Source organism: Benincasa hispida, chromosome 4, assembly GCF_009727055.1.
Source record: "Benincasa hispida cultivar B227 chromosome 4, ASM972705v1, whole genome shotgun sequence".
Taxonomy (NCBI): Eukaryota; Viridiplantae; Streptophyta; class Magnoliopsida; order Cucurbitales; family Cucurbitaceae; genus Benincasa; species Benincasa hispida.
In genome coordinates, this window is record NC_052352.1 from 7,737,430 (window position 1) to 7,754,780 (window position 17,351).

Consider the following 17,351-nt stretch of genomic DNA (forward strand, 5'->3'; position numbering starts at 1 on the left):
ATGGGCTGATCATGTAGACAATAAGCAAGTGGGAGAGAATGCTATCGTATAGCGGGGATGTTGATCGTTTAAATAAAGCTAAATGATCGTGTAGGTTTTACTAAGCGATCTCTAGTAATAGGTAAATGATCGTTTAGAAAAACACGACACGCTAAGCGATCGTTTAGACGCGGGTGTGCGATCATTTAAACGATGAAGCTCTATCGTATAGACTCTCAGCTAAGCAATCAAGATGTTTTCACACCGATTGCGATTTTTCGAACTATTTGCAAAATGAAAAAAAAATTCATTTTATTCTTTAGTTACAATAATCGAATACTGAATTTCACACTAACGCACGATTGAGGAGAATATTTCAACCAATTATCTCATAATTAACCAATTTATTAATAAATGAATATAATCATATTATATATTCTTACCCTATAGTTTGATATCACATATTTACTATAGTAATTTCTTCTCCACTTGATATAATTCATATTTATATATAATTTCCTCCAAAGTAATGTATCTCATACATTTAGCCAATTATATCATATATAATTAACCAGTTCAATTATAACATATATAATCAAACTCCTTTTTGTCAATTTGAATATTTCAAACTGACCCAAAAACTAATTCTCGAATTTATCCAAGCTACCTAAGGGACCTTATGGACCTGTTGCTCAAAGCTCCAACGGTACATGAATAGTTGACTAAACTCTTTAGCCATGAGATCCACCATCCATTAACTGCCAGGCATTCCACTAAAGACCAACAGCTGAACTCTTCTTACCACAGATATATTTCTGTGTCCATTGGATATAACCAATCATGAGTACGATGACCCTTCACAGATGCTCGTAAGTATAGCTGGGTCAATTTACCGTTTTTCTCTTGTAGTTACATTTCACTCCTTAAGTACCAGTGATTTCTCTAATGAATAATATAACATAGTCCAACTATGTGTGAACACCTCTGGGCCAAGAGAGGTGTGTGGCGCCACATCGTTCAAGCCCTGGAATCAACCTTTAAGGGAGCTATCTATCTACTTGCCCCTGCCTCGGGGAAGGAGTGAATTCCATCTTATGTAGCTGAGTTCCCAGCTCCCAAATCAGACGAATCCCCAAAATGGTAGGTTTGAATCGGCGACCTGGCTACTCGTACCCATACAAATCAAAGGACCACCCTCAATGGTAGAAGTTCCCAACTCACTCAGGATTAAGGTTATGTTACCTATGGTCATCCTAGTGAAGTGAAGTCTTTGTCATGAATGTTGTTATATAACGAGACACTAACACTTCGTGGTTAGGTCTTATACAAACTCTTTGTAAGTACGCCCCCACTCGCATGTCCCCTACACAAATGATCAAAATCAGACCATCTGTGACAAGTCACAACACTTGTGACCATTCCACAAAGCGGGCCGCATCTGTAGCGTTACCAAGATAAGGTTTCCCTCCTATAGCCATATACTACAAACCATTTTGGTTATCACTCACGACATGATCCACTTGTATGTCACCACATACATCTTAAGTTACATACAGATAACCAGAGATTTTATGTTTATTGGTTAATGTTAAAACAAAGAAAACATACAATTGAGCAAAAACAAGATGTGAAGTAAATATCATATATTATACAACACAAGCGTTTTCGTACAAACTGTTTACAAACTACAGGACACGAGACTTTAAGGCATCAACCCCAACACAAATATGGAGAAAATATAATATTAAAATAGAATAATTAAAGGAAATTATAAAAGAAAAATATGAAATTTATGAAAATTTCTCACTAATGTGTGTACTCTTTTAAATTCCACAGAATGCTACTATTTATAAATCATTTGGTAACTAGGATGTGGTCCTACATGGACACTAAACATGAATAATTATAAGACACATAAAGAACATGAAGAATGACACATGGAGAGATAGAAGAGTGAAAAATGGCTTTTAGGACACTAAGCATTGGGCATCAATTTTTGTGATATATATATATATATATATATATATAACACTCCATCTTAGATACCTATTGAAGAAAACCGGTGAAGGTTTTGTGCAGAAGTGGGGATCAGTCCCAAAATCCAATTTTTACATAACATCTAATTTTATAGAAACCAAAAAAAAATGCATTAAATCAAAATTTGCAGCATGCATTTGTAAATAGAGATAAGGAAATTAGGAACTTACCGAGTAACCTTCTTCACGTAATTCCTTTTCTCCAGAATCGATCATGAACAACAATGTACTCGAAACCTAATTAGTCACCACCAATCAAAACCTCATGTATTCTCTATTGGGATGAGAATCCAAGGAGTTGTGTTGGCTCTTTGTATTTTGGGAGTGAGGAAAAAAATTTGAGAGGAGTTGAGAGGGAAGGTCTGTTCTTTTTAGAGATTTCTTGCAGAGAATTTTTTGTCATCTCTGGACATCCAATTTTGTGAAGAATACGCAAATCCTATAACCACCTTCCTCACATGTGGTGAGTTGAGAGAAATTAGGGAGGGAAGTATTTCCCTCCCATTAATTCAAAAAATTAAAATTAGATTAAAAATAAGTTAATTTTAATTTAAATAAAACTATTATATATATATATATAACTATAGGTTACATGACATAAAATATATAACCTATGGTTTAATATTGTATCACATACAATATAATCTAGAGTTTTACTTCTCTTAATAATGGTATTTAATATAAATCTAATTTAAAATTCAATTATATGAACAATAATTTAGATAATTAATATTAATCATATTCAAATATTTATTTCTTCTCAAAACTTTATATTATAATGTATCATATACATTATAGTAAATTATATCGTATATAATTAAATAAATTAGTTATATCACATATAATTAATTTTCTCAATTAATTTGAACAATTCAAATTAATCCAAAATTGATTTTCATTTAATCCATATTGAGCTACAGAGGGAACCTCATGGACCTGTAGCTTATAGCTCCAATAGTACTTGAATAATTAATTAAATTCCTTTAATTAAATTATTCAACATTCATTAACTGTCAGACACTCTACTAAAGACCGACAACTGCACTCTTCACACTGCAATTATATTTCTTGTGTCTATTAGATATAACCATTTAATAGAGCGATGACCCTTCACAAATTGCTCATAAGTACAACTAGAAAAAAATTACTTTTTTACTTTTGTAGTTACATCTAACTCCTTAAGTACCACTGATCCCTCTAATGAACCATAAATCATATTCCAACCATGACCAAACCCCTATCGGGCCAGAAAAGGGTGTGACACACATTGTTCAAGCCCCGGAATCAGCCATTAAGGGAGCAATTTATCTACTTACTCCGACGTTGGGGAAGGAGTGATTCCATCTTGTGTAGTTATGTTCCCAACTCTCCAGCCAGACGAATCTCCAAAATAGTAGGCTTATTGAGTTAGTGATCTAGCCATTCTCATCCATACAAATCAAAGAACCGCCTTCATAGGCAAAAGTTTTCACACCCCGCCCCGAGCCTATCAAAGAACCGCCTTCATAGGCAAAAGTTTTCACACCCCGCCCCGAGCCTGCCTCCTGAGCCCGAGGAGAGGTGTGAGGGACCGCAGATACCACCCTTTTGTGATACCTATTGCCCATTTGAACCTTTTTACTCTCAGTAAAATTTAAGTCAAAGAGATAAACAATAACTAATTAAGTAGGCCCATTTTATTACCACAATGTAATGTTTAATAACTCTAAGACTTAACTTCAAAGTTTACAACAACAGCTCTTAAAACCCCGAAAGTGTGACTGTTGCTTATGGTAGACCTTGACCTTAGCAGCACCCTGAAACTTCTCACCTTTCGCTATCTGGGAAGAAAAACATGAAATAATAGAATGAGCTTCACAAAGCTCAATGAGTGGTAAACAACTTCTAGAGTCTATTTCAACTCATAAATAACAAGCATATCATAAATATGAGGTTAGTACTCAAACCTCATCTTGGAATGAGTCTAGTCTCAACTTCTATCTACACGCACGGTAGATAGTTAACTATTACTAATCCGAAATGCTTACTCTCTTGCATTTCTCTTTGTTCCCTATGTGTACATAGCTTCTCACTCATGGACTCAGAAGCTAGGCCCATCGACCCTCTGACCATCCCATTCGAGGTTCCTCCTACAGGCTCAAGAACTAGACCTCTCGGTCCCCTGACCATTCCGTGAGGTTCCATTTTGGCTTAGGAACTAGGTCTATTGACTCTCTGACCATCCTGATCACATAATCTCACTCTCATGCTAATTTACTCATTCATAACATAAGCATATACACTTTACTCTGAAAGATATACTTTAAGACTTAAAGAAAATTACCACTCACCTTGGAAAGGTAGGAATGTTCCTTTCTAGAAGTTCCTTAATCACCTCGGGCTCCCTTTTGAATCCTAAGATCCAAATTCAACTTAAAGCTCAAATTACTCATAGTTCTAAGCCTTATCTCGAGATACTTCCTTCTACAAACATGCTCTAAAATGTCTCAGAAAGTTTATCTTAAAATATTAGCTCAAAACTTCTCGTGGTTTGTCCAGAATCATCAAAAAATCAAGACTGACCCAAGCTTACCCGACAGCTCGAGTCTTCTGTATTTTCTTCACTCTTCAGTCCGATTCCTTGGAGCTTCTTCTTCGAAACCCTGAAAATAGACTCTCAGAGCTTTTGGGTGTCTTTGGAATCACTCTAAATGCACGAGTATTCTGGGAGAAATCCTCGTCTTAAGTTGAGGTTACTTCCAAATTTCACTGTCCGCCAACATCTCCTTCTTTTGGAACTTCATGACCAACGCATGCCCTTCATGATCAACGCATGGTCTCCTTAAAATCCATATTCTAACACTTTTCCTTACGTTCTTTGAAGAGGATTTGACTTACGAATTGAAGAGACATCTCGTGGTGGTATTTATAGGCCAAAGGAAACAATCCTTATCATCTTTACCAAGTCTCAATGCAAGACACCTCCTACTTTGGAGTGTTTGTACCATGTTTTGCCACCACCTACTCCTTTGAAATTCACCTACTCTCATGCCACATACCTAGTTGAGTTATCTTCCTCATGCATAAGACTTCCTTTGCATGAAACTTTATTCGTCCAGCTTTTACTAACTCAAGTTCAACCACCTCTCGGTATAGCCATTTGTCCAAGTGAGCTCATTAGCCTTGTGTTAATGCAAGCCTCAGCACCGCTCCATCATTTAGTCCATCGTGCAGCTCTTGCACATCATCGCTTAGCTCCACCGCTTAATGAGTCTCTCGCTGTAATCATCTAGTGTCTGCATCCATCGCATAGCATCAACGCCCCATCATGTAGCTCAATCATTTAGTAAAAGATCTTGCTCTCAGAGATCTCGTGCATAGCCTATCGCTTAGCTACCATGCCCATCGTTAACCTCCATCGTGTAGCACCGACGCCTTATTATCTAATGCATCCACTTATCATATAGCGTCATCATATAGTGCTATCATCTAGCGCTATTGTCCAACTTCCACATTTATCGTCTAGCGCTTACACTGATCGTGTATTGTCTTTTCCTATCGTATAGCCCAATCGTCTAGTGCGTCACTTCTCATTGTTTAACGCCGCATGCATCTTCACGATCGCCTAGCACATCGCTGAGGTCCGCACACTTGCTACATGATTGCCTACTTCATCGTGTAGCACTAGTAATTTGCTATATGATCGTCTGCCTAGCGCCTTGCACTCAACATCTCGCTCTCTCCGCTCTCGCTCACACAAACTCAATGCATGAGCAACTTAGGCAATGCCTCTTGCCAATGCTTCGACCAATCATGTGTTCAACCTCACAAGTTCATACATGGTTGCCTTTAGCTTCATACTATACTTAGCCTCATCTCATGCGTTTTAATGTTCCCTAACACCACACACTTGGTTCCTTTTGACTTTACACTTAGCCAAATTTCACCAATTAAAACTTACTCCAAAACTACTCAAGGAAAATCTTTTCAACACTTAGAAATTTCCTTTTCTTCAATATAGGACTTAACTTTCACTTAGTTAATTCCCTTAATTACCTGCTTAAGTAGGAAAAATGGAAATCCGGGTTTCACAGGAGTTCACAACCCACTTAAGATTGAGGTTATGTTACCTATGGTCATCCTGATGAAATGTAAGTCTCAATTATGAAAGGCGTTATATAATGAGACTAGTCATTTCGTGGTCCGGTCTTATACAAACTCCTTTGTATAGAATACCATCGCTCACATGCTTCCACACGAATGATCAGGATCAGATCATTTGTAGCACTTTACAACAATTGTAACATCTACAAAACGAATCATATTCATAGTGTCACAAGGATAAGGTATCCAACCTTATCCATCTACTACAGACTATTTATGTAATGACTCGAGTTCAGGAGGGGTACATGAATGAACTGATATCACATCTGAATGAGAGGGATCCTAAGGACATGAAAGTATGGTTAAGAAAAGATTAAAAGAATTGAAAGTTACTACCTATACCAAAAGGTGCACCTTCTTTTTCGGTAGCTTAATCATAAAAACTCCAAAATTAAACATGTTTAGCTTGGAGCAATCCTGTGTTGGGTAACCTCCTAAAAATTTGTGGATTGAGCTTGCAAGTTAAAAGTGGGATAAACCCACTCACAAATTAAATTAATTTCTTTATATTTTAAATTAAATTTCTAAAAATTAAAATTAAAATTGATTTTTATTATTTGAATTTTCATAAACTCTAAATTTTTAATTTTAAATAAAATTAATTCAAACAATTAATTTTATTAAGCAATTTAATTAATTTAATATCCAATATTAAATTATCAAAACACCAATTCTCTAACATGAATCTCTATTCATGTAATTTAATATTTAAATCAAATTTAAATATTACTCAATTCTCCAATTCCGTTCAATTCATTAATTAAATGTGTAATTATATCGTATATAATTACTGATTCCTTTAATATGAATTTAAATATTTCAAATTCTCTCATAACGCTATTCTAAGTTTTAATCCGTTTGTGAGCTAGTAGGGGGACCTAATGGACCTACAGATCATGAACTCCAACGATCCGAGATTAACCAGCTAAATTCTTTAACCCGAATTAACCAACATTCGTTGACTACCAGGTCACTTCACTAAAGTCCAGTAGTTGCACTCTCCCCATTGTAGATATAATTATGTCCACTCGATATAACCATAATCAGTAAGTCAACCCTTTACAGGTTGTTCGTAATAATGGATGAGTCAAGGTTTTTTTTATTCTCGAGATTACATCATATTCCTTAAGTCCCATTGATCCTCTAATGAACAATTGGATCGAGTCTCTCCCGAGCCAGTGAGAGAGTGGGGCCCCTTGTTTAAGACCCAGAGTCAGCACTTGAGGGAACAACCTCTCTATTATCCCTAAAAGCAGGTAGGAGTACATTACATCTTGCACCCTATGTCCCAAACTTTCTAACTAGTCTTACCCCTGAAATGGGAAGCTTATTGAGCCGGCGCTGTTGAGCCAACTCTCACCCACATAAATCTAAGGATAATCCCGAATAAACAGGAGCTCATAGTTAGCTCGGGATTAAGGTCAAGTTACCTAGGTCATCGTTTTGAAATAGTTAGTCTTAAATAGTAAACAACATTATAAAGTAAGAATTATTTTATTTCTTGGTCCGATCTTATACGAACTCTTTGCATAGGACACCCCTATCCACATGTCTCCACATGAACAAATTAGGATCACTTCGTTTGTAGTACTTTACAACAATTGTAACATCTAAAAAGTGAGTCACATTCGATAGTGTCCCCAGAATAAAGTACCCAGTCTTATCTATATACTATAGACCATTTTATATATCAATAGAGAGGAGTTGTCCTTGGCAAATTGATCCTTCTCAAAGACATTACTTTTGTCATTTGCACTATCAATATTGTATATTTTTGTCACATCTATTAAGAGGTGAAAAAAATCTGCTCATGCCATTATAACTTTTGCATTCTCTCAAGATTATTCTTTTTTATCTAAAAGATTTTTTCAGATAGTATTCTTCCATTTCGACTTGTTTAAGAGTCTTAGGGTGGATTTGTGGTAAGGACTACCCTAAGATTATAATAATCAGCTCTTGTTACAGTAAATACTATTTTGTATTCTCTAATTAACTATATTCAACACTATTTTAAAATCCCATTTGCTATAGTACTTACTATTTACTATAGTTTTTACTATTTTATATTCATCATTTTTTTTTTATTCTTTGCTATGGTATTTACTATTTTCTTCTTAAAGTAAAATAGTTTACATCTTAAACACATACTATTTAAACTCAAACTAAAATAATTTACACCAAAAACAAAAACTATTATAACCCAACTATAATAACTTAGGATTGTAATAACCAAAATTTTGTTCCAAACATCCCTTAGGGGCTGTTTGGATTGAGATTTTCTCAATGCCCAGGAATTAAGGATGTCTGAGAATTATATGTCTGGGAATAAAATTTCTGGGAATCAAGGATGACTATGTTTGGTTGTGCATAGGAAAATAATGTCTGGGAATAGTAGGTGAAAATTAAAAAAAAAAAAAAAAATTGAGATTGTGAAAACAAGTCCAAACAATCGTTTACAAAATACTATACGATCGTTTACAAAATACGACACGATCGCTTAAATTATCTACACGATCCCTGAGCTCCGCTACACGATCATTTACAAAATACTATACGATCGCTTAAATTATCTACACGATCGCTGAGCTCTGTTACATGATCACTGAGTAACAAAATGCTATACGATCGCCTGCCCAATGCTATATGATCGCCTACCAAATGTTATATGATCGCTTACCAAATGTTACACGATCGCTGAGCTCAGCTACACAATCACTGGTAACAAAATGCTATACGATCGCTACTCAATGCTATACGATCGCTTACTAAATGCTACACGATCGCTTATCAAATGCTACACGATCGTTGAGTAACAAAATACTATACGATCGCCTACCCAATGATATACGATCACCTACCAAATGCTATACGATCGCTTACCAAATGCGACACGATCGCTTACCAAATGCCACACAATCGCTGAGTAACAAAATGCTATACGATTTCACGGTTAGAAGGAAGGAAAATCGTGGTAGGAAGCGGAAGAAGAAATGAAAACCCACACTTCTCAATGGGTATACAATTCCTTCATTTGTGTGGGTAAAAGATACCTAGGAATTGCCTTTTCCAAGATAAATAAACAAATCCCACAAACCAAACATGTAAACCCATTCCCATTCCCATCCTCTTTTCCCTCTAACCAAACGACCCCTTAGTGTTGGTCGTAATGTTGTGTGGTTACTCGTCTATGCTTAATTTTTTTTTTGTTTTTCTTTAAATATGAGAAAATAATTTAACTCTTTGATATAAAAAATATGGATAAAATTTACTTACTAATATTAATATCAACAATTACTAAAAAAAAAAAAAAAGAGAACAACAAAAAGACCATTAATTTTAAACTTTTTAATTTTAATAGACTTCTCAAATTTCGATCCTTAATTCTGCAAAGAAGAAGGTTTTGACGTTTCGCACATCACGTGCTGTTCTTGCTCTGCAGATTCGGAATTGGATTATGGCGGAGGAACATTCGAATAATTAAAAGCGAATATGCTTTGATTATGCCAACGGCGTATTTTCTTCGCGGTTCTTTCTTAAGCGAGTTGCGGTTGCCTATCAACCAGGCTTACAATTATGGTGACTCGCTCTCTCTGAGATTAATGGCGTCTTCAGGTTGTTGATTACTCACCATCAATATTGTCGTTAGGTTCTTTCTTTGATTTGAATTGGTTGACTGTTTCAACATTGATTATCTCCGTGGTTTATCATCTGAGTTTCGTGTAATAATTGTTGTAAGTGAGACACTGGAGATTAAATCGATTGATTGATTGGTTGAATCGGTTGATTCCGCTTGTTCTTGAGATCGTAGAATTGAAAATTTGTGATCTGGGTTAGTTTCGTGTGTAGTTTAGTTTCTCTTTAGTTTTAAGAGTTTTGGAGATATATGATTGGGGATATTGAGCTTGAACACTGGACGCACGATTTTATTGGGGGACTTCTACAGGTTATTATATGAGGGCCAAATTTTGAGATTTGTGATCCGAGTGATCTCAGGAATCACAATATTGGACCATGAACGCAGTGGGGATACTAGGTAGCTACATTTCAAAGGGTGTTTATACCGTTTCTGGGCCATTTCATCCTTTTGGTGGAGCTGTGGACATTGTTGTGGTCGAACAGCAGGATGGTAGTTTTAAATCATCGCCTTGGTATGTACGGTTTGGGAAATTTCAAGGTGTTTTGAAGACAAAGGAGAAGGTGGTCAGCATAGTTGTAAATGGGGTTGAAGCTAATTTCCAGATGTATTTGGATCATAAAGGAGAAGCTTATTTTTTGAGGGAAGTTGATGTTGAAGGAGAATCTGGATTATATCCTTCATCTTCAGGCGATGAAGCTGATGGGAAATTGCTGCAGGAACTGGATGGTAGGAGGATCCTTAGTTCAAAAAGTTGCAACTGTGATACAAGGAGTTCAATAGATGGGATTGAGAAAAGTAATGATAAAGGGAAGATAGTGACAAATACTACCTCCCGGCGACAGATACTTGGATTTGTATGGGGTCGTAAATCAATGAAAGAAGATCATCATAAGGATACATCTGTTGCAAGGGTAGACTCACTAGAACGTGCTGAGATTGCAGCTGATCTTTTAGAGGTTAGGTGGTCTACCAATCTTCATGCGCAAAAGCTTGAGAAATCAGATTCTTCCAAGTTTTCTTCCATTGACACTTCAGATGGCAAGGATGAGGAAAAATTGAGGAGAGATGATGACAAAAGCCACATGACATCAACTGTAGAAGGTAACGTGGGAGATAGTCTTGATGAAGATTGTGATAATACCTGCAGTGAGCACATAACAACTGGCTCTCAATTGGAATCAGAAAAGCTTGAGATGTCTATTGAGGTAACTAGAGAAATGTCAAGTTTAAACATCAAGGATGAAGTGGTTGCAACTTCCATTATAGGGGGAAAGGTTTTTGACGGGACATATGAAGTGAAATATGCACCAAGAGATATCATACAGAATGCTGAAGATACTGTGCATTCGATGGGAACCATCTCTGAAAATGCAGATTCCAAGTCCCAAATTTCAATGCTAATGGACCACGATTCAAATTATGGAGAGAACTTTATTGGACACCACTTACCCGATGAAACAAATATTGCTTCTCAAGTATTCAACATGTCCGAAGACAAGAGTGAATCCGATGTAGTGCAATCCTTAATGTTCTATGAAACTTCCAATAGCTTAATGTTGATAAGGGATGATTCAAGGGTACTGACTGATGAAGTCTCCCACCTGGCCAATGGAGGATCTGGGATCGTTGATGATCGAACTGAGGGATTGCACTTGACAGCTGAAGTTCATCCTGAGGTAAGCTTTATTCTGACATGAACAAAACTCATTCACAGTTATGTACCATTTAGGAATGTAGGATTGTTAAATTCAAAGCCTAGTTCTAGCATTTTTTACTGATACTAAGAAGCTGCCTTGATCTCTTAAGGTTAGAAGGTTCACTGATTTTTTTTTTTTCCATTAATGCCGAATCTTTTTTATTAGCACTGATATATAAATTCTTTTTAATCAGGATACAGATTCTAGTGCGGTAGGAGGAGATTTTGAAATTGAGACTGAAAAAGTCGAAGTCCTTGTGAACTATTCTCAACAAGTAGATCATTGTAATAGTTCTGTCTATGAAGGCAACACAATGGACCAAGAAAAAACACCGACACTCGAAGCTTCCTATACTCAAATAGTGTCCACAGAAGAAATGCCTGGTTCTGTTAAAGAATTGAAGTCTGATAGCATGGGTTTAAGTTTCAGCTCAGATTTTCAAGATGATAAAAGTGTAGATGGAACTGGAAGTGTCACCGGCAAGTTCCAAAATTCTTTGAGTTCTATTGGTAATAGAATCATAACAAAAGAAAGTCAGATAATGCCATCAACGAATTCAGATGATGAACAATTCCTTTTCAGTGATATTGATGTTTCAAAAACTGAGGTAAATGGGAATATAGAGTCAGAAAGGCAACGTTTCAATGATAAAGAAGATTATCCATTAGTATATCCAAGTAGCATTGATGAAGAGGATAGATTTGTAAATAGAAGTTATGTGACAGACAGTTCTCTTTCTCTAGATAGTCACGAGATCTTCAATCAGGGGATTGCAAGTCCCATCACAATTCCTCCAAGTCATCCAATTTCTAATAAAGAAGTTGAGCGTCTGGCAGCATCACTACCCAATATGCAGGCTGTTATTGATAATCCAATTGCCTGTAAGATCAATCATCGTTTAAGCCATTCTGTGGACTCAAATTCCAAATCGTTGAAGTGGATGGAATTCTGTAAAGATAATGCAAGCTCCAAGTCTGGTGATGATGGAAAAGAGAAAGTGGCAGAGGAGCGGTCAAAATCCGGAGAATTCTTGGTTTCAGAAGAACTTAAAAGTATTATTCCCAACTCTAGAGCGGGTAAGAGAATTTGAATATACTGTAAAATTTAACTTCGAGTACTTACTGATTTAACTTTGAGTACTTACTGTCTTAACAAATTCATAACTGATTTTAGGATATCCTGTGTGTCTTTTAAGAATAATATATGGCTTCCTTTTTTTTGTGATTAATTAATCTTCACACCATTCATCTTTGAGAACAATTTTTTTTTTTCTGTTAGACTCCTTTAGAGGTAAATTCTTGTTCTTTTTAGTAAGAAACAAGAAGCACTTGATTTATTCAAAATTGATGCAAAAAATCCTTGAACAGTAAACTGTAGGGTACCAGGCTTAAAAGTTGGCAGTTATTCCTTATGGAGTGAGGTTGCTCTATGTAATTGAGGATCATTATTATTGAGAACATGAATGTATATCCTTTTTGAAACACATTATAGCTCTTGACCCTGTTGAGAAAACTTTTACAGGTAGTCCTGTAAAAGCAACCGTTGACCCTGTCGGAAATTGGAAACTTTGGCCTTTCTCTTTCAAAAGATCTAATTCTAGGAAAGGAAGCGAATCAGCTGTTGATGGTTACATAGATTTTGATATTAAGAAGGCTTCAGATAGGAACATTGGAATAGATGGAGAAGCAAGCATCTTTAAGCACAAGGTAGAGAAACAGATGGTTAAATCCCTCTCGCCGACGTCTGAGCAGCTGGCATCCTTAAATCTCAAGGAAGGGGGAAACACAATAACTTTCACATTTTACACTGCAGTGCTGGGGAAACAGCAGGTCAGAGGATTTTTTTTTTTTTTCTTTTGGCCATCCCTGTCTTCTTTATTTATTTGTTTCCTTTCATTTTTGCATCTCTGACTGAATATGTTTCTCAACAGGTTGATGCTAGGATTTATTTATGGAAATGGAATACGCGCATAGTGATATCAGATGTGGATGGGACAATAACAAAGTATGGTATTTCATCCTGATGATTTTGAATGCATCTGATTTTCAGCATGGTTTTATTTATGTAGAGAAAGAGAACTCTTATTTGGTATTGTTTACTCCAGTTGTTGGCCCCTTTCTAATCCTTTTTCAGAATGAAAATATTGCACTTGGACGAGTCATTAGTAACATATTCTGGCTTCTACCATCCAATTAACATCCTCTTTGATATTGGAAGTTTGTCACTTATCCCCCACCCAACACCCCCGCCCAAAAAAATATGCAATCAAGTTCCTTATAGACAAGAGTTGTTCTTCAATTATTCACTTTGTGATTCAGTTGTGGGAAAAATTTAATTAGGGTTAGGATGGGGAAGATGCCTCATTAATTCTTCAGCTATGGAAACTAAACCTTTGTGAACTAAACATGTAGCACTTAAACCTTAGTTTTTTGCTTTTAAAATTCATGTTATTTCCTCCCAAGTTCCATACCATGGTTTCCATCTTAAAGATGCATTTGAATTCTTAGTCAAATTCTAAAAAAAAAAAAAAAAACCAAGCTTTTGAAATCTGCCTCTTTTAGTTTTCAAAACTTGGCATAGGTTTTGAAAACATGGGTAGAAAGTGGATAATAAAACAAAGAAACTTATAGGTGGAGGTAATGTTTATAAACTTAATTTTTAAAAACCCAAAACGAAAAAGGGTTAATCAAACGGATGCTTAACTAAATATTTACTTTTTTCCTTTTTCTTTTTTCCCCCTCTCTCACTCTTGTTCACTTTCTTTACTTTTTCCTCTTCTGTCACTTTCTTAGATCGGATGTTCTGGGTCAATTCATGCCCTTTGTTGGAATGGATTGGTCACAAACAGGTGTCACAAATTTATTTTCTGCTATTAAGGTATGTTTTATCTCAAACTCTGTGATGAACGATGATGCAATGAACTCAATTTTATTTGATTTATTTCATTTTTATATTTTCAGGAAAATGGGTACCAATTGCTTTTTCTTAGTGCACGATCAATTTCTCAAGCCTATCACACCCGCCAGTTTCTTTTCAACCTTAAGCAGGTAATGTATTCAGTAATTATTTAGAGCTTAAATTCTTGACTTAATATCCATGATTGATCTTTACCTGGTTTTTATCAATGTAGGATGGGAAGGCTTTGCCAGAGGGGCCTGTTGTTATCTCCCCTGATGGGCTTTTCCCTTCACTATATCGTGAAGGTTACTGCCTTTTAGCCCTTGTCTTTTTGTTAGAAATTACGTGAAAAAATATGCTTTGAGAATTACTATCCGATACTTCTTTCTTTTCAGTCTAATTTTAGTAAGTTGCTAGATGTTCTGGAGAAAGTTCTGGCTATTTATTGTATTCTTAGATTTGGTGTATATATTTAAACTAGGAATTGCAGTACTGGGTAGTTTGATGCAGCATGTTTTTCCCTTGAAATGCATACTTTAGCAGAGTCGTGTGAACCCTTTAGCCTTTTAAGTGTCTCCTGCATTTGCATCCATACTCTGCATAGCCTTTTTCCCTGTCTCTTATACACATCTAGATGTGTATAAGAGACAGGATCAAGCCTTCTGGTCGAAAACCCATCTCCTACATCTAGCTTTGGGGTGGGTGAAGCCTTCCTAGATATTTGTAGAGGATGGGTTGTAAACATAATTTAAAGACAAAGGTTCTCAATAATGTGATAATTAAAAAATATATATATGGGCTGCTTGAATTTGTGAATAATACCTTTGAGCTCATTTCCTCCTTCGCAGTTATTCGGCGGGCTCCTCATGAGTTCAAGATTGCCTGCTTGGAGGTTAGTTTTCCTCCCATCCTTGTTGATATTTAAATTTATACAAATTTTACATCCTTCATTCTCATACTGTGATGAGCTCCGCCGTTTCGATGATGACTGTTCGAAATGTTTTATTTCTTGGATTGGATTTTAAGCTTTTTTCTTGACAAAATCGCTCAAATTAGAAGTTTAGAATATCATTTGTTTACATGGATTCTAAATAAGATGGCTCATAGTCTGCTTTTTGTAACATAGAGAATTCGAGAACTATTTCCTCCAGATTGCAATCCATTTTATGCTGGGTTTGGAAACAGGGACACGGATGAATTTAGCTACCTTAAAGTTGGAATTCCAAAAGGAAAAATCTTCATTATTAATCCCAAGGTGATAATTTGAGGAGGATTCATGAATATGACTTGAAAAACAACATAATATTGTACCATTTGGTTGCAATAAAATTCGTCAAAATGTTCATGCTTGTAGGGGGAGGTGGTTGTAAACCGTCGTGTCGACACAAAATCTTATACTTCACTTCACACTCTTGTCAATGGCATGTTTCCCCCCATGACCTCGTCCGAGCAGGTTTCATAAGCTCTAAACTGAACTTCAACTAATTCTTGAAATACTTTTATCGAACCAATTCATTGGTTATTTTCTCAGGAGGACTTCAATTCATGGAATTACTGGAAACTACCACCTTCTTTGGTGGATTTTTAAAGTTGCCTGCCTAGAAGATTCCTGTTACATTGGAGATCCTTGAATTTGGGCATCAAATGTGCTCGGTTAGTAGATTTTGATTTACAAATTCTACGTTATATCATCTGTAGAAGTTTTAGAATTTCTCTGATATTCTCCAACATCTTGTTGGTATAACTTGCTCCAGGTGGGTGTTCTTAGCTAAATTCATTGGTAGAGATTATTAAACTTCTGGATCCATTGCTGATTACCCATTGTTTCCCATAAAAAAATCATCTGCAGAATCAGTTCATATTTTATACTGATATCTGCTGAGTCGAAATTTTTGTGTTACATACTGGATATAATATTATTGTATAGTCTGATGTTATCATCCACCAAGAGTTTAGCTTTTGTAAGTATGTAGTTTAAATTCATAGATAAATAATTAAGCTCCATAAGATATGTATTTATTTCCCTGAGGAAGAAAGTAAGGAACAATCCTTGAAATGTGAATAAATTCCCATTTCTGTTTGCTTGTTTGTACAAATAAAATGGTTGTACATTTTCCTCGTGCCTTTCTGATTGTAGAAGGAATTTGCTTACACCATGAACATGGTGGCAAAATTCCCCAATAGTTACCGTCTTTTATTTTATTATTATTATTTAGATGAATACATTTGATGGATATTTTCTTTTGCTCGATCCCTTTTTTTATTATTATTATAATACTTGTGGTTCTTTAGTTAAATAATAAATAAAAATACTACATTTTCTTTCGAGTTCTATTTGATGGTCTCGTGAGTCAACTATAATATATACCTCATCTCGAAGAGCTTTTATTTATTTATTTATTTTTTTTAAAAAATAATATATATACACGGGTTATATACACACTCATGTATCAATACTCCTAATAAACTATATACTTGAAAAAAAAAATTAAAAGTCATTCACATTCGTGTTAGGGTATATTTGTCCTTTTAATTAGATAAGTATTAATAATTGATGATGAGGATGGAGAAAAAAGATTTTGTCAAAGTGAGCATAGTTTCACGGTAATTGACATGTAGTTCTCTTTTTGAGATGAAAGGTACAAATCGACATGTAGTTCTCTTTTTGAGATGAAAGGTACAAATCTTATACGGTTCATTTATTATTTAAAAATGATTTTTTATATATATAAAAAAGGAAGATTTTGTTGATTATTGGAATAATGGTTTTACACTGAACGATGTTTTTAAATATACATTGTAATCAATGCATCATATTTTAAATGTTAAAGGTAGATATTTGTATACATGTATAAGTTTGAGAATCTAGGTATCAAATTTTAACTTTTGGTTTAATTTGAGCTTATATTTAGATTATGGACATATATGTAATAATTGTTATGTGTTTATTAATTGTTAACA

General features: G+C 35.3%; 1 protein-coding gene across 3 annotated transcripts; it reads left to right on the forward strand.

Annotated features, from left to right (window-relative positions):
* Positions 1-9,523: 9,523 nt before the first annotated feature.
* Positions 9,524-16,491, forward strand: LOC120075492 (phosphatidate phosphatase PAH2-like). Of its 3 annotated transcripts, XM_039028932.1 has the most exons (12): positions 9,524-11,471; positions 11,686-12,568; positions 13,014-13,321; positions 13,423-13,496; positions 14,285-14,369; positions 14,453-14,539; positions 14,623-14,695; positions 15,239-15,282; positions 15,517-15,645; positions 15,745-15,843; positions 15,922-16,043; positions 16,145-16,491. In XM_039028932.1, the coding sequence occupies exons 1-11, from the start codon at positions 10,170-10,172 to the stop codon at positions 15,976-15,978; spliced, it is 3,141 nt and encodes a 1,046-aa protein (XP_038884860.1). In that variant the 5' UTR covers positions 9,524-10,169; the 3' UTR covers positions 15,979-16,043; positions 16,145-16,491. The 3 variants fall into 3 exon arrangements, with proteins under 3 accessions (XP_038884860.1, XP_038884861.1, XP_038884863.1); XM_039028933.1 differs by lacking the exons at positions 15,517-15,645; positions 15,745-15,843; XM_039028935.1 differs by lacking the exons at positions 15,922-16,043; positions 16,145-16,491 and having other exon boundaries at positions 15,576-15,645.
* Positions 16,492-17,351: the final 860 nt, after the last annotated feature.

Coding starts and splice junctions, on each gene's coding strand:
- LOC120075492 (XM_039028932.1), top strand. CDS start 10,170: ATGAACGCAGTGGGGATACTAGGTAGCTACATTTCAAAGGGTGTTTAT. Junction 13,322..13,422: donor CAGTGCTGGGGAAACAGCAG/GTCAGAGGATTT, acceptor GTTTCTCAACAG/GTTGATGCTAGGATTTATTT. Junction 14,370..14,452: donor ATTTATTTTCTGCTATTAAG/GTATGTTTTATC, acceptor TTATATTTTCAG/GAAAATGGGTACCAATTGCT.